Source organism: Mauremys reevesii, linkage group 22 (genome assembly GCF_016161935.1).
Source record: "Mauremys reevesii isolate NIE-2019 linkage group 22, ASM1616193v1, whole genome shotgun sequence".
In the NCBI taxonomy this organism is placed as follows: domain Eukaryota; kingdom Metazoa; phylum Chordata; order Testudines; family Geoemydidae; genus Mauremys; species Mauremys reevesii.
Window position 1 is genome coordinate 7210803 of NC_052644.1, and position 18062 is coordinate 7228864.

The following is an 18062-nucleotide window of genomic DNA, read 5'->3' on the forward strand; positions in this document are numbered from 1 at the left end:
CACTACCCATTGCCTTGTGCATCACCATGGTCACTAGCCGGCACAACAGTCCTCAGTAGGCTGTCCATGTCTGATGATGAAGAAGTTGGTTGAGAACAGCTATTACTTATTGGTGAAAATCCTTGATGCTGTAAGAAAGACAAAAGGGCAGGACTCCGTATTGGCAGTAGGATGCTCCTGCCTGGAAACAGAGGTATTTCATGTGGGCTGAATGGATTGATAGCTCTTCACCTCCCTAATGCTGATTTCCATCTACAAACTATGGTCATTATGAGCACTGTATCAGATGCATCAGCACAGCTTATAGCAAGTGTGGGCAATCAGAGATCTCTTTGCCATGAAAGATGACGACTTCTGCTGCTGCTCCTTTGGCCATTTGTCTATATACTGAGACTCTGTCCCAGTTTAGACAGTCATATTTTGAGAGGAGGGCCTGATAGGAAGGCCAGCCTTAACTGGAGGTTAGCCTACAAATATATCTTGTGGCCGAAGAAGTCCTGAACTGTTGTCACCATAGAAGAAACTGATGCTCAATGTGAATAAAAATATATATATATTTGAATTCCTTAGCAGGGACTTGGTACCTCCCATCTGCTCTTTATCACATGTAGGATGGATGTAGGTGGATGCCAGACAGCTTTTTCAGCCTTTAGTAGGCCTTTATTAATGGGGATGGCAAGCCTCCCTGGTGTAGGAGGAGGTAGAATGTCCAAGAGTTTGTGATGCTTCTCTTGAACCATTTCCAAGGCTACGTCTAAGGCTTCCAACACACATCTCATCAGGTCCTGGAATACCTTAAAGCCATCAGTGAAGGCAGACACAGATGGAGTCACAGACTTGTCAGGGAAGAGTGAGAATATTACAGCAGGGAATGGTTGCTCTTCCCCTGGAGCTGATGTTCTTATCTTTCCTCCTGCCTTTCAAGTACCTGTAGCTGTACCAACTGGCTTATCTGAGAAGGCATAATGTGTCTCTTTGAAGAGGGTGATCTAGCCCGAGAGTCAATGAAGCAGGCTACCTGAAGTACAGCTCTATTTTAATTTTACATGCCAGCAATCTGGTTCTATTTTAGTTTAGGTGGACCCTGTATGGGCATCTCCATCCTCCAAAAGGTTCCCAATAAATCTAAAACCCTCCTCCCTACACCACTGTCTCACCCATGCATTGAGACCTCCCAGTTCTGCCTGTCTAAATGGCCCTGTGCGTACAGATGAATGCATTTCAGAGAAGGCTGACGTGGAGGTCCTGTACTAACTACACTGTCTAAATATTCTATACAAGGCTAGGTAAAAATCACAGTATGTGCCAAATAAGCAGACACAGCAGGGGTTTCATCTCACTGCCATGGGTGGTAAGAAGCAGTGGTGAGCTGGAGCAGGTTCCCACAGGTTCTCAAGAACCGGTTGCTAAAATTAGACCTCCGTGGAGAACCGGTTGTTAAAGGGCCAGGGGGTGGGCAAAGAACTCTGGTCCGTGGGCCGGACCATCCTGTTGCTCCCAGGATTCCCAGCTGGGGAGGCTGAGGCTCCCCCAGCCCTTCCCCCGCTTCCCCCCAGCTGCAGCGTGGCCAGCCGCCGGCATCAGCTGGGCAGCTCAGCTGAGCTCTGGAGTCATCCTGCTGCCACTTTTTGAATGGCCCAGCAAGGTGTGTGTGTGGGGGGGCTGCTGCACGCTCCAGGGCTGGCCAGAGGGGAGGGGAGGGGGAAAGTGGGGCAATTGGCCCAGGCCCTGCAGGGCCCCCCGGCCCCACGAGGATCAGAACTTTTTATAGGGAACCGGTTGTTAAGATTTTGGCAGCTCATCACTGGTAAGAAGTAACTGAGGGAAAGTTGGGGCTACTCTGCCCTTTTTACTCTTGGGTGGGATGTGTGACTGCACAGCCAGCGGACACTGTTGACCAAAATAATTGGTTCTCACATGCATGGGGAACATGTGCACCAACAGTGGAACAAGTCTGGACAATCACTTGAAGTAGAATAGTTTGTCCTCTCTTTTCAAGGCATTAAAAACATAGAAGTTATCCAGGTAAATAAAAGGTGTTTGGATGCAAAGAAGAGACAACCACATGTGATTACTCCAGGAAACAGACCATGCCCTGTGAACAAGAGTCTCCAGGTTATTCACCTAGTAGCATGAGCGGGCGCCCAGAAAGGCCGGCGTTCTCCAAGTGTAACACTACCAGGGTGCTGCTGATGCGCAGAGCCCGAGCAACAAATGGCGCCGAGTGATCCAGCAGAGGAGTGTTCCGAGCATCCAGGTACTGCAGACAGTTAGTCTGGAAAAGGAAGGCAGAGGGGTGAGATGACAAACAAAACAGAGCAAAAAACATGCAGCCATTGCACACTTTCAAAGCACATTTAAAGTTCTACTCAAGCCAGCTGGGCACAGCCTCTGCATATACTTTGCCTGATCTGCCCTTCCATCTAGGTCTCTCTCAAAGCACTTTACAAACATTATTGAACTCCCTAGGAAAAATAGTTAGGTAACATATCATGGTTTTAAAGATGAGAAAAAACTAAGGCACAGAGGCGTAATATCTTGCTCAAGATCATATAATGAATCTGTGACAGAAAAGGGAATAGCACACCAATCTCCCTGCCTTAAGATCTGTGCCTTAACCATAAGATCATCTTATTTTTTCACCCATGAAACAGAATTTGGGTATTTATGTGTATCTCAGCAACAAACATGTTAATCCAACTACTAGCGACTGTCCAACCAGCTGGGGAAAAAAAACAAAAAAAACCATACAGCATTCCAGAATTCAGCCTGCCAGTAACAAATACAAAATATAGGAATGACAGTTTCCCCTCTAGTCAGTAACACTTAATACTTTAAACAATAGTGGATTGCCTGCAATTCAGCCGATTGTGGACAGTGCCTTTTCACTGCTTCAGAGGAAATGCCTTGGAAATATAAAGGGAAGTGATGGAGTTTGCTGAAGTGAAGAGGCCAGAATGGCTCTCCAGATTTTCAAAGTAAATAAGATAAGTGATTTCAGACATCCCTGCTTCTTTTGTTAATGTCCCAGAGAACAACTAAGACGCATCTTCTAGGAATTAGCCATTTTTCCTTTTAGGCTAGTTTGTATTTTAGCTGTCACCTGCTCCTCTTCTAGCTGGCAGGGAAAAGCATCTGTGAGACCTCAATGGTTTGGGATCCAGTTACTCAAGAAACATGTTCCATCCACCCATGTTCCATTAGAGCAACTAAGATAAGCTGGGCACTTTAGCATGGGCTCCTAGGATAAAAATCTAGTGCTGGTAGCAGGACATTTTCAGTCAATGGCTCTTGCTCATGGAATTCACCTCCTCTGGTGGCCATCGGGGCACTTTGTAAGCTGCTGGTTAGGCAAGGTTTGTGGTGAGAAGAGACACACCAAAAAAATAAATGTTGACATTGGGCTACCATAGCAATAATGATCCATCTGCAGTACTGATTGTAATGGTCTGTTTTTAAATACAGAAAAACCTGATCATCACGGGAACAGATTACATAGAAAGATCTTTACAAATAAGTAAAAAGGAAATTCTCAGGTAAGAAACAAAGATGATACCTATCTTTGAATATCCATCTCCAGCCATCATACCACATCCTGCCAGTCTGGAGAAAAAGAACAAACCTTTTCAGATTGGGATGGGGCTAAGGACTCTATTTGGATTGAGCAGATTTGTCTAGAACACCTCAAGCGGGAATCTTCAGAGCATCCTGATGAGGTGCTGTGCCCAGTGCTGGTAGCAGGACATTTTCAGCCAATGGGTCTGAGAGAAGGAACTCTGTGCATGAGTCCAGCATACAGAGGAACTTCATCAAGACTGGTTGATGACTATATGGATATGGCCATCTGAAGAACAGCGGAAACAACCTTTGCATACATTCATCTGAAGGAAATACCATGCAACAGCTCACATCTGCAACTACAGTAAGCAGTCTTCACTGGGGAAAGGGGACTTGTTCCTGGCTGAAGACTACAGGAATGAGATGTTAACTGCTGTACAGCAGTTAGTCTACTCATCCAAATAAGCCTGTATGAGGTATTCCAAAATGAGGGTAAATGCGACACCTTTGCTGTCTCCAAGCAGTCACTAGAACTAATAAATCCTTTATAGATACTCTACAAGGCAAGTAGGCCCAAAGGTAGCGCTTGGTCTGAAAAACAGAGGCTGTAGTATGAAAACTGGAGGAAGTTTCTTGTAATATTCTTGAATAATATGGAGACGCCCCTTTCACTGGGCCTACAGTAGTTATACAGTGGCTGAGGAAAATGAACACAATTTCTTTTTCTGATTATCCACCATGACCCTCAAGTCTTTTTCAGAGTCACTGCTTTCCAAAGAACAGTCCCCCATGTTGTAAGTGTGACCTACATTCTTGGTTCCTAGATTTACCGCCTTGCATTTAGCTCCATTAATATACGTATTTGCTTGCACCCAGCTTATCAAGGGATCCAAATCACTCTGTTTCAGCAACCTGTCCTTCTCAGTATTTACCACTCCCCCACACTTGTGTCATTGTAAACTTTTATCAGTAAGGCTGCCAGTTTGTCACGGAGGTCACAGAAGTCACTTTCCGTGACCTCTGCAGCGGCCAGTGTGCCTAGCCCGGGGGCCACCTAAGCAGCTCAGGCAGCCCCTGGGCCAGTTGCATTGGCTGCTACTGGGGAAGTCTCAGGCCCCCCAAAATAGGGCCAAGATGATGACGACCTGTTTATAATTATATTTTGAGAATTCTCAGTTAGCCAGATTTTAATCCATGTAATGTGTGCTGTGTTGATTCTGAATCGTTCTGTTTTTTCATCAAAATGTGCTACCAACACAAAATTCTTACAGACGTCTATTACATCAATACTGTTACCACTATCAATCAAACCTGTAATCTCATAAGAGAATCTGACAAAAATCTATTTTCAATAAACTCATGTTTAGGTCAGAAAATGCAGAGAAAAAGTGAGAACTGCCAAAAGCCAAGCAGAGTTGGATCTTGCAAAGGAAATTAGAAACTAGCAATAAAAGGTTCTTTAGCCATATAAATAAAATGAAAACAAGAACCGGGACGACCGTTCAGGAGGATGGAGTAAAGATTAAAGATAATGCAGGTATGGCCCAACACCTGTATGGTTACTTTGCCTCAGTTTTTAATCAGGGTAATGGAGGAGCTTGGGGGCAGTGGCAGGGTAGCTAATGAGAACAAGGCTCTGGAAGAAGAAATTCCCAAATTCAAGGTAGAAACCAAAAACTCAAATAGTTTAATGGGACCAAATTGGACGTCCCAGATGACCTCTATCTAAGAATATTAAAGGTACTGGCACATGAAATTGCCAGCCCAGTAGTAAGGGTTTTTAATGAAACCGCAAACTTGGGGGTCCATATCCTATGACAGGAGAAATGCAAATATCATACCTACCTATATGTAAGAAAAGAGAGACTGATCTGAGAAACTACAGGGCCATTAGTTTGACCTCAATTGTATGCAAGGTCTTAAAACAAATTCTGAAAGAAAGAGTAGTTAAGGACAGAGGTAAACAGTAACTGGGATAAAATACAGCATGGTTTTACATAAGGAAGATGGTCTGGCACTAACCTGATCTTTCTTTTGAGAAGATAACTGATTTTCTAGACAAAGGAAATGCAGTAGATTTAATCTACCTAAATTTCAGTAAAGCATTTGATACAGTTCCACTTAGAAAATGATTAGTTACATTGGAGAAGACAGGGATTAATATGAGAATCAAAAGGTGGGTAAGGAACTGGTTAAAGGGGAGACAAAAACAGATCATGCAGAAAAGTGAACTGTTAAACTGGAGGGAGATTACTAATGGAGTTCCCTCAAGGATCGGTCTTGAGACTAATCTTATTTAACATTTTCATTAGGAGTTTAGCACAAAAAGTGGAAGTGTGCTAATAAAACTTGCAGGTGACAAAGCTGGGAGGTATTGCCAATATGGAGGAAGACTAGAATATGATACAAGAAGATGTGGACAACCTTGAAAACAGGAATAATAGAAATTGGATGAAATTTAATAGCGTTTAGGGACTAACAAGAAACATTTTTGCTTTAAGATGGGGACCTATCAGTTGAAAGTGACAAGGAGACTAAGAGCTGCCAATATGATGTGGCGTGAAAAAGGCTAATGCAAACCTAGTATGCATCAGACCAGGTATTTCCAATAGAGATAGAGAAGTGTCATTATCATTATACAGTGCCCTGGTGAGACCTCATCTAGAATACTGCATGCAATTCTGGTCTTCCATGTTTAAGAAAGATGAATTCAAACTGGAACAGGTGCAGAGAAGGGCTACTAGGATGATCAGAGGAATGAAGAACCTACCTTATGAGAGGAGACTTAAGGAGCTTGGCTTGTTTAGCTTAACAGAACGAAGGTTGAGGAGAAATAGTATTGCTCTCTATAAATACATCACAGGGATAAACCCCAGGAAAGGAGGAATTATTTAAGTTAGGAGCCAGTGCTGGCACAAGAACAAATGAATATAAAGTGGCCAGCAACAAGTTTAGGCTTAAAACTAGATGAAAGTTTCTAACCATCCGCGGAGTAAAGTGCTGAAACAGGTGTGGTTAGATGTTCAGCTGCATCTGTGTGTTCTTTCTGCATTCTCCGTGTGCTGCCCCAGCTCTGTGCAGACAGCCGGCACAGCAGACCTCGAGCAAACCGCCCTATGACCACGAAGGCACCAGGCCAGGTTCATGTTGACAAAGCACGGTACTAGTATCCCACAGACTCTACTGGATCACTAATATATGTATGTCCGTAACAATGGGCCAGCTCAGTGAACGGTGGGACTTTCTGTTCCTCCCTAGGCTAGACAAAGACACTCCTGAGATACATCTTTATACCCCAATACAAACAAGTTACATACTGCCCCTCTGACACGGTTAGTTACTGCCCCCTGATGTGGCTAGTTATCACCCATCACCTTGTACATGTTGGTTCGACCAAAACATCTCTATTACGTACTGTCATCCTGACCTTATCTTTGAGGAGAGGTCAGTATGTTCCTGTTATCCTTGGGGAATGTTTTTGTACCATCCTTGATCTTGGGATGTTGTGGTATCACTTGATATCGTGATGTGTTTGTGTGAGTGCTCTGTGCCTAGCACTTCTTAGTAATGTGTATTTCAGCCCTGTTCTTGCCAGATTCTGTGAGCGGTCCTGCCTCTTGCTCACAGCTTGTCTTTGCTTTATATCAGTAAAGTTTTGACTACTACTTTAGGCCAGGCCTCATGCCCCATACCAGGCCTCTGATGCAAGGGCTTATGGTGTCTCAGGCTCTCTTCCTACTACATGCCTCCACTTTTTGTCTTTTGATGGGGAGGATGTTTACCCATCGTCCCAGAAAAGCATAATGCATGGACTGACGATGGCCCAGTGGGCTGAACACCGCACCTGCAAAGAAATTTTCCATAAATCAGATTGGTACATACCCTGAGGGATTTTTGCCTTCCACTGCAGAGTGGGGCTTGGAACACTTGCTGGTTTGAACTAGAGCGGAGGTTCCCAACTTCTCTTACAGCGTACCCCCTTCCAGATTTACCAGCTGCCCGCATACCCCTGCCCTTCTCATCATTGATACTTTGTGTATTCTTTCTTAGCACTACCTGTCTTGTCTTTAGTCATCTGTCCATACTTCACTGTTACATACAGATATATAGGGAAATGTATACAGCTGGGGAAAAAACAATCCTAAATTCGGAGCTCAGTTAGAGAGTTAGAGACTGGCAGTTGCTGGGCAACTGAACCGATGCTGTACAGGGCTTTCACCTCCAATCACGCTATGTCAACATCTCTGTGTTCTCATTGGTACATTCTGAGGTAAATTAACTAATTGTATTTTATATAACAAATTCCCACAGAGTTTTAAAGTTTCATCTGAGTAGCCTATTATAAAAATGCAATAAATTAATAAATAAAATCCACCATTACACAATTTCTCCCACATACCCCCAGAGATGACTCACATGGTCCAAGGGGAACCCATGAACTACAGTAAATGATGCTCTCTCTGTGACAAAGTCATTAAATAAAGATTTGAGTACTTCACTAACCTCAGACAGAGGTTTTCAGTCTATTACAGGAGCGGGTGGGTGAGATTTTCATGGCCTGCAATCTGCAAGAGGTCAGATTACATGATCATGATGGTCCCTTCTGCCCCCAAAGCCTATGAGTCATCATCAAGGCACTCCAGGGACCCAAAGTATGTTCCTATCATGCTTCTGCCTTGATCCAGGCCTGGATACCAGAGTGATGAACACAGAATATATTTGTTCTGGTTTTTATGGTCTTTTAAGACTGCTCTGTTGCCCCCACACTCTAAGGCACAATGAACAATACTTGTGCCTCAAAAGAACTCTCAGTGGGGCCAATTTTGATCAGGCAATTTACACACTCGGTCCTGGGCTGAATTTCTGAAATCCTCACGGACCGGTGTGACAAAGTGGGATTTTTCCCCTTGTTATGTTGCATAGGACTCTGGCATGTACTAATACTGTGTGTACCTCAGTTTCCCTGTGTACTGCACCAATGCCTAGGTGGTAGGAATTGGGTGTGTGACTTTTGCTGAGGCCCTTGGGGCCAGGTGAGGCTGCCCAGCTGCCAGCATGTAAGCTATGGCCAATGCCCTTTGTAACTTGAGAACCAGGAAGGAGATGTGACCAGGTGACATTTTGCCTGGGTAGCAGGACAAAGCCTGGGGGAGGAGCTATGGGAGAGTGGGAGGCCAGGCAGCAGGGTCCAAGGCAGTCTCCTGTTTGGGACTTGGAGTGGGGAGTCCAGGGCATCTGGCCCAGGGTCCCCACCCCCCAAGATGGGCGTGGCTGAAAGTCGCTAATTTCCATGCTAACAAGTTCTGTTCTACGCTGTGTACCTGTTGACTAATAAACCTTCTGTTTTACTGGTGGTAGAGAGTCACATTGACCGTGGAACTAGGGTGCAGAGCCCTTTGGCTTCCCCAGGAGCCCTGCTGAGGTGGACTCGCTGTGGGAAGCGCATGGTGAATGCTGAGTCAGACACAGGAAGGCCAAAGCCACATAGGCTTCTTGCCCTGGCAACACTCAGTTACAGACGGCATGCTATACCACAGTCCTGACTGGCTGCATGTGGAGCAGTTCCAGAACATCGGCCTGGTGACTCTGTGACCACAGGTTTCTAGTAAGGACTCAAAGTCTACAGAATATCCTAGAGCGTTTCCAGAGTTTGTTTATCCGTGACAGCTGTCCTCCATTGGGTGACAAGTGCCTGGTGTCTCTCCCAGCAAGGATGTTTCCCTAGAATCTGTCAGGTCTCCAGTCACATGGAACGGATCGTTGGACTGGGGTTTGAGAGACAAGTATTTCTGCCCCTTCCACATCTGGAATACCAGCTCCTTTCTTCTCTGAAACGAGTGGATTCCCAGTGGAATTAATCAGAGTTCCTAGTTTTGTAGGGCTATGTGTAATCCCCTCCGGCTGGACTCTGGATCTGAGAGGTGGTAAGAGTTGATGTAAATAGCTTCACAAAGGAAGCCATTTGCAGTGCATAAATTTCACTGGTCCTACAAACCCCAAGAACTATGCTATTCTTGCCTTATCTATTGGCATTTTATTAAACATATGTACAGATATAGAGCATATCTGTAATAGCAGGGACTTTTTAATCTTTATCTGCCTCAGCTCTGCCCAATCCTTCTCCATATGGTTTTCATCTGAAAAATCTGGAGGCCATGATCAGCTGTTTCTCCTGGCCATCAGCTTTTCCAGTAACTGAATGAAGATGCCTACTAAATACTAAAGTTGGCTGACAGAGAACAGAGGCATCGACTCTGAAGGAAGAAATAACATCATTTTCTTGCCTTTTGGTGCTGACATCCTGATAGCTCACTCATCTGGGCTAGAATGGCTCCAGAGAAGCAAGTCATTGCCCATGAGGCTTAAAGCCAAGGTTGCAACTTTTAGTTGTTAGAAGCTCAACTCAGTTTTTCTTGTTGGCTCTTTGGGAAGACCCTGCTGGAAACACCCTTTTAGAATCAAGGATCTTACAGCATCTATTTTGGAAAGAGCAATTGAGACCGGGGTCCTAGCGTGGAGCCAGCTGTGGTCAGTCAATTAGGGTGAACTGCAAAGAATGGGGCAGACAATCCCCATAAAGCTGGTGGATATTCCAATACTTAGATTCACCAAACCAGCATAAAACAGCTTCTTTATTACCTTACTGGTTACTCAGAAGTCCAAACAACAGTTCCCTTAAAGTGATCCAGCCTCAGGCCTCCATCCTGATACCCACATCAAATATGATGAAAATTTCTGTAAATCTTATTTCATCATATAAAAGAAAAGGTTCTATCAATCCTAAAGGACTGGACACATTACCTCCCAGGTTAATGCATGTTTCAGATCTTGCCCAAATACATGCTACAGACTATTCTTATTCACTAAACTAACATTTATTAAAAAACAAAAAAGAGAGGGAGTATGGTTAAAAGATCAGTATACATACAGACATGAGTTCAATTCATTGAGGTGCAGATTCATAGCATAGATTCAGAGCTTCGTACTTGCAAAGAGTTCTTTCAGAAATAGTTCATAGTTTATAGCCCAATATCCAAATATCACATTCAGGGCGTACCAGCATAACCGGGACCTCAGCCTTGCTACTCAAACTTCCCCTAAAGAAGCTTAAGCAGATCTGAGATGACAGAATCAGGACCCAATGATCTTTTATACAATTTCATGTCTTAACAAGTTGAAATTCCTCAGGGAACAAAAGGTAATTATAGGATGACTTTGAAGGAGGTCCATCACCAGGACTTAGCTATACGAATTAACATAAGGCCATTTGCTTGTTCCTCCACCATTCACAGTACATTTCAAAGAGAGATGAATACTGAGATATCCCGGAGTTTACAATTCATTTACATGACAGGATGTTCTTTTGACTTCTGAATGATCAGAATACAGCATAGACTGGGACTGTTGATTACATTGTCCACCCTACTCATACATATGTAAATATTATGATACAAGAGGGCCAGGGAGCAGTGGGAGAGTGGTAGAGGGCAAGTATATAAGCCCTAGGCTACTTAAGGTGTGGCTCCCTGAAGACTAGGGAGGGTTGCTACAGGTTAATTGGAGCACTTGTAGTCAATTAAGGCCCTATTAGCAACCTAATAAAACCCCCTGCTTCAGGGAGTCAGGGGAGAGGGAGGAAGGAGAGAGGACTGGAGCTTGGAAGATCAGAAAACCAGAGTAAGGGAGACCCTGCCCCAGCAGGGGAGGGAGACTCCCTCCCCCAGCGTCTAAGGACTGAAGGTACCCTACACCCAAGGGGGAAGAGGGTAAGGACTCGCAGGAGTTGAAAGGGGCTGTGACTCAGAGTAAGAAGCAAACCCAGACCCCTCCCCTGCTTCCCCCCTTTACCACCTTCCCAGGCCACTAGTGGGGCCCTCGGTGCCCCAAGAGCAGGGGCAAGGGGTGGCATCTTAGCCCCCCACCAAGAAAAGCGCAGGACCCATCATACTACATCGGCCATCTTGTCACAATATGCAAAAACACAAACATCTCCCCACGTCTTCTGTGGGTTATTTATTTTGCAGGATGTTTAACCCTTTCTACTCATGCAGCACAGCAAAAAAGTCAGTTTTGTCCTTCAACAGGGCACAGAACTCTTGTGTTTGGCTGTTTAGACACTAGGGTTTGTTAGATTATTCCTGTTTTGTTTGAGGAGGTCTCTGAAATCAAGACACAAAGGTGGCGTCCTTGTGCCTTTTGGGGAATTACTACTGAACTTTTTTCCTTCACATGTACTTTTGATCATGTCTGGACTACCTTCCCCTGCCCGCCTACCCCCATGGTGGAGAAAGGATATCCACATAGGGACATCCTTTTCTGACCAGAAAGCAGAATCATCTTGGACATCACCATCCTGCCTGTCATCCAGGCTCATAACCTGGTGTGAGTCGAAGCTGATGACATCTCCCCAGGTCCTCAAAATTAGGCTATGATTAAATCTTGGCAAATCTTTCTGCATAATATTTTAAAGACCTGGCCTTTCCTATGCAGCCACACAGCTAAAATTCTCATCCAAGCTCTCATCATTTTTCTTCTCAATGACCACATCTTTCTCTATGGCTTTGAAAAATGCAAACTTACTCCACTCTTAGCCCTTCAAAATGCTACCGTAAAGATCATTTTCCTAGCTTGCCACTTTGACCACATCGCCCCTCTCTCTGCATGCTTCCACTAGCTCCCACGTCTCCATTACATCAAACAGAAGCTGCTTGCATTCACTGTCGGAGCCCTTCATGGTCAAACTCCACCTCACCTATAATCTCTCAATTTGCTATGGCCTACGCTTGCCTCCGATCAACCTGTGATGCTAGCCTCCACTGCTCATTTGTAAATATTTTGAAACAAACACCTTTCTTCTTTCTCCCATGCTGCCCCCTCACTATGGGAGGTGCTCCCCATAAACATCTGCTAAAGCTCCCTCACTATCCACCTTCAAATCACTCCTCAAAACTCTTTAAAAACAACTTGACAGTCAGACCACAGCCTATCATGCTGACCCATGTTGTCTCACTGGTTACTTGTACTCCCCATCTGTCTGTATACATCTGTCTCCTGTCTTATATTTGGAGTGTAAAGCCCATGGGGCAGGGACTGCCTTCTGTACTGTTTGCACAGTGCCTATCACATTCGGGTCCTAGGCACTATGGTAATACTAATAATAAGCAAATAGCAGCAGCAACAACATCTAGGGATGGAATAGTCTTAGCTAGATCTCTAGTTTCATTTCTGATAACTACCCCTCCTCCATGCATGACATTGCTAGAAGGCGGGGGGGGCGGCGCAACATTTCATCATCCACAGGATTTCTTAGGTCTTATGATGTGGGTTTCTTTTTTGTCTTTTGTTTGCTGGTTACAAGAAGTGTCTGGAGAGTGCTCATCACCGGTCCTCTAGTCTTCTGCTCCAACAGTGTGGACCCATGAGTGTTTGACTGGAGTGCTGAATTCCTTCTCTTGTCTAGTGAAGGGGGACTTATCTAGCCTCTCACACAGAAGTCACCCCACAACACTACTTCAAGATGACTGTTTATAGGTGGAGCACTCAATAGATTTTCTGATTCATACATTTTATGGCCAGAATAGACCCTTATGTTTTTCTAATCTGACCTGTATAATGAATTACTCAAAGTTCTGTATTAATATGCCTAGTAAGGAATCTATTTGACATGACCTGTTTTCTGTAAAACCATGCTAATTAGCACTAATTATGCCATTAACTTTTCATTCTTTACTTATTATCTCCCTCATAACCTTTCCATGATTTTGCTCAGAATCAGTGTCTGACCAACTTACATTCCTCAGGCTAGAAGATGCAAAGGCACTTCTAGCTACTAGGTTTCATCTTCCTTCTTTTTCTGCATTATTGTCCACCAAGCTGTAGGAGGATGGGAGAGAACAGTAATAGGAACTCTCTAGCCAAACTAAAAAATGACCAAAACTCACTGGAAAAGTAGGCATTTTTCCAAATACATACAAAGTTTCCTGCCATGACTGGATAGTTCTGACTCTATACAAGCAAGTCCTGGGAGAGAGTTTCACAGAAATAATACTTAGCCCCAGCTAAATCCAAAACTAAGAGGATGTAAGAAAATCCAGGGTAGGATTATCAGATATGGACAGAACGCAGAATGTACATGTGACAATTAATTTATGCTGGTTATAATGCACAGAATGCTCTACTATTGAGAGTTACAGGAGGAGCTGGTAGCCCCCCTTAGATTTAGGTTTTCTAATACGTACTATAAAAGATTCTTCTGATTTTTTGAGGGACTTTAAACACCTCCATTGTTTGCAGAAGGCCTTTGAAATTTGACAGGGAGAAAGTTTTTTCTTGGCAGAGTTATTAACTGTTAAATTACCATTTCTCTTCTGTTCCTTCCATTCCTCATGGAAATTAAGTATGTGAACAGGAACATTCTAAAGAGACAAGCCACTAAAACAGCAGCAGACACTTCACTAGGCGCTCCCAGAGCAGCTGAAGTGACAGGGAATGTGTGCAGCGGTCTTTCACCTCTGGAGAATGGAGAGGGGAGCATGCCACAAACTAGATTCCCCTCAGTAACCCCCCTGGTTCCAGCAGCGCTTTCCCCTTTGAAATAGCAGCCTTCTGCTGTTAGCTAATGTAGTACTCCTGGGGGGATTCTGCACCCATATGGGGGCGCAGAATTCATATGGCTCGCATTTATCTGTGCGCCCCCCAACACACACAGAAAAATGCAAAAATAAATCTGCTGGGGGACACGCGCCTCTTCCCCAGCACCCCAGGCAGCGTGTCTGTTTCAGCATGCCTGGTGCAGCCTCAGAGACGGGGGCTGGGTGTGCGTGCCTGCATGATCACTGTCGGAGTTGGGGTCAGGGCTGGGCGTATGTGCGTGCCAACAAGCAAGAGAGAGACAGACAGAGAAAAAAAGACACACTGTCCCTCTCTCTTGCAACTGCAGCTCCCTGACATGTAAGGGTAGGGGGTTTTATTATGCATGGGTAGGCTAGAGGCACAATTGAAGCAGCCTGCCTGAGTTAATTGATCTCATTCTCTGAGGCAGAAATGTAGCAGCCTGCCTATTGTTCCTATTGTTAGTTAACTGTTCCCATTCTCAGTCAATTCCCTCAGGAGCATTAAAAAGGTGAAAGTTTTAAGGCCCCTACATTGCCAGAGTGATATAAAGGAGTTTTATTATAAATGACAGTAAGAGAATCCTCAGCTAGGAAGATCTATGTGTTTTCTTGCCTTTTTTCCTGTGCCAAAGTGGCACAATCAGGTTAGATTACAGCTCAGGATTTATATATTACTTACCCGTTTTAAAAGACTGAGGGCAAATAAAACATTTGCCAAGCAGTGAATAAAATGTCAGGAGAATCAGAACCAAGCACTTCCCAAAGTACAGCGCCAGGTCCAGGACAATGATTAGCAAAACTGAGCTCAGCGAGCTTTTCCTGGAAACTCACTACATACTCCACTGATTCTCCGTCGGGGAAGGCCTTCCCCTCCCATTCATTCTTCACCAAATCCAGGGCCACTTTCTGAAAAGGCTCCTCTATGACATGCAGGTGTCCCAAGGCTGATTTACCCTTGCCCCAGACCATTTGCACCTCTGGACAAGGCATCCCTGGTTGGCAGCTGTTCTGGCCTGGCTGTGGTTTCCCACACTCAGCTGGGATCTCTGATCCCCCTGGGCTCAGCTTTGCCCCTGCTGCTTTGCTCACAGCATCGGAGCCAGCATGAGCCACCTCTGCCCTGTGCAGGGGAACAGTGAGAATCTCTCTGTCCCACTCAGCTCCAGGGCTCTGGTTACAGACAGGCAGGTATCCTAAGCCTAGCAGCTCCTCCCCCTGGCCAGCCAGGTAATTCACTGACCGCTTCAGTCTCCGCCGATTGGTTCCCTGGATTCATATTCAAATCCTCGGCTGTTACAGGAACAGGGCCTGGACCCTGTCCCAAACAGACACAGTCATTCCTCAACAGGAGGTCACAGCCGATATATTGGAGAACCCCAACTACCAGCCAGCCCAACCGCTCCTGTCTCTGCACAGGGATCTGGGCCATAGGCAGGGCGAGGGGCTTCATCCCTGGGACCTTCAACCAGGTCGCACTGCCCCTTAGCATCTGGTGAGGCTGCACCACCCGGGGTCTGACAACAGTTCTCTCTGTCCCAGGATCTTGCCACTCCAGGAATGTCTCCGCATTGACCAACACCTTCCGCTCCCACTGGGGATCTGAGGGGTCTGAGCCCAGGATAGTACATGCAGACATATATGCTGGGGCCAGGAGTGAGAGCCAGTCTGCCACCCCACCTATCTGGCTAAACAGCTCTATGGCCTTGGGATCCAGGAAGGGGGCTAAACACCAGAGCCTTTCCGCAGGGCCAGCCTCATTCCAATTGCCAGCCTTCCCAAAGGCTGCGAGACAGGTATCTATATCTCCCCCTCCTTCACCTGGGGCAGCAATTTAGGGTCCCTGCGGAATTGGCACCATGGGGTCCATCCAGGGGACGGGTCCCTCTGCCTCTCCGCTCCGCCAGCGCCAGTGCCTGCTGTTCTGCTTCATGCCTTCCCTGGCTCTCAGGGTCCCCTGACTCCTTCAAACTCAGCTCCAATTCCATCCACCTCAGATCCACCAACAGGGAGGAGACCCCCGGCTGGTCGGGGACATGGATCTCCAGGACACCTGGCTGCTCCCAGCCTCTCTCATGGCTCCAGCTGGGTCAGGAAGCGGCTCCTTAGAGCAATCCTGCTCTTCCAACTGAGCTATCAGCTGTGCCTTAGTGAGCTTTCCAATGCGCAGCCGTCTCTCTCTGCACAGCTTCACAATGTCCTTCTTAAGGGATGGTTATAAGCCATCTCCATGCTGTTCCCAAGTGGTCACGGACTCACAGGCCTGTGCTCTCTCAGCTTCCCATGATCCCTGGGGAGGAACCCCTTCAATGGGACAGCCCTTCTTGGGGGTCCACCTCTCTCAGGGTTTAAGCTATAGGCTCTTCCTGGAACCGCACCTCTTGGAGGCTCCAGCACGCCCGTCTAATCCCCTTTCATTTTACTGTTCCCCAGTCACTTACTGCAGGACGCTCTGTCCATGGGGTGCAGTTTATCCCACCACTGCCACAGAGTCACCGGGGCGATGCTCTGGAAGCCAGTCAAGACTCTGGGGGAGCATGCCTCCTCTCCGAGCATACTATCTCCAAGGCAAGAGGCTTACACAGTTTCTGCCTTCCTGGGTCTGACCTCAGAGCATTCAGTATCCCCTTCCACACCGTGCGCTTCCTGCAGCGAGTCTGCCCGGGTGGGGCTCCTGGGGAAGCCAGAGAACCCTGCACCCCAACTCCGGAGTCAGATGTGACTCTCAGCCAGACAGTAAAACAGAAGGTTTATTAGTCGACAGGAACACAGCATAGGAGAGAACTTGTTAGCACAAAAATCAGTGACTTTCAGCCAAGTACGTCTTGTGGGGGAAGGGAGACCAGAGACAGGGCTCTGGTCCTCCCCCTGAGCCCCAAGCCAGCCAAGATTGACTTGCTTCCAGCTGCCTGGCCCCTGCCCTGCCTGTTGCTCCTCCTCGGACCTTTGTCTCGCTTCCCGTGCCAAGAGTCACTTGGTCGCATCCCCCTCCTGGGTCTCAGGTTATGAAGAGGCAGCCGTAGCACTGGTGTAGGCAGCTGGAGCAACCCCCGCAAAAGTCACACCCCCTTATTCCCACCACCTAGACATTGGTGCAATACACAGGGAAACTGAGGCACACACAGCATTCATGCAAAACAGTAAGACTCACATAGGCTCACACACAACGTAACAAGGGAAAATCCCCACTTCGTCACACTCAGCACCCACCATTTTTTCCCCCGTGGGTGCTCCAGACCCGGAGCATCCATGGAGTCAGCGCCTATGTTTCAGGAGCTCTGCCACTGACTTCCTGTGTGACCTTGGATAAATCACAATCTCATTTATAAAAAAAAGGATAATACTTCCTATCGCCTACCCTTTATTAGTCTGTTCTTTCTAGTTTGTAAGCTCTTCTGGACAAGGCCTCTAGGTGCTAGTGTAATACAAATGAAAAAAGATCTCTTTCAAAAGTACATTTCACGGGACTTCCATATTTCAGAATGAGCAGACAGGATAAGCATATCCCATGTCATTCCCACATGCCCAGTTACCATCTCATTAAGTAGAACACTACGCTGAAACATCTTACTAGGAAATATTTTCCTTTATAGCTAATGTTTGCACAAAGCAGATATTCACTTGTTACTATGATATACATTTAGTTTAAAAACCATCAGCCTTAGGCCTTGGCAATTTCCTTATAAATGATGGAATGATAATTATCTGAAACATTTCCACATTTTGCCCCACTATGAAGTTACAGAGCAAAATCTTCTTAATAGGCCCACCTGGCACAAGCAACAAGCAATGATCCCAAACCTCAGACACACAAACACTTCAGTGTGTTGTGCTTGGTTGGCAAAGAGCACACAGGCACTAAAGAAACTCCAGCTGGGGCACAACAGCCTCCCT

At 45.9% G+C, this 18062-nt stretch overlaps 1 protein-coding gene across 1 annotated transcript in view; it reads right to left on the reverse strand.

Moving 5' to 3' along the window:
* The window catches only part of PPP1R37 (protein phosphatase 1 regulatory subunit 37), a 140246-nt gene that overhangs the window by 50546 nt on the left and 71638 nt on the right, over positions 1 to 18062 (reverse strand). Inside the window, exon 6 of the mRNA XM_039509649.1 lies at positions 2125 to 2275. Within this exon, the coding sequence (XP_039365583.1) occupies positions 2125 to 2275 (151 nt within the window). The remainder of the gene's footprint in view (positions 1 to 2124; positions 2276 to 18062) is intronic.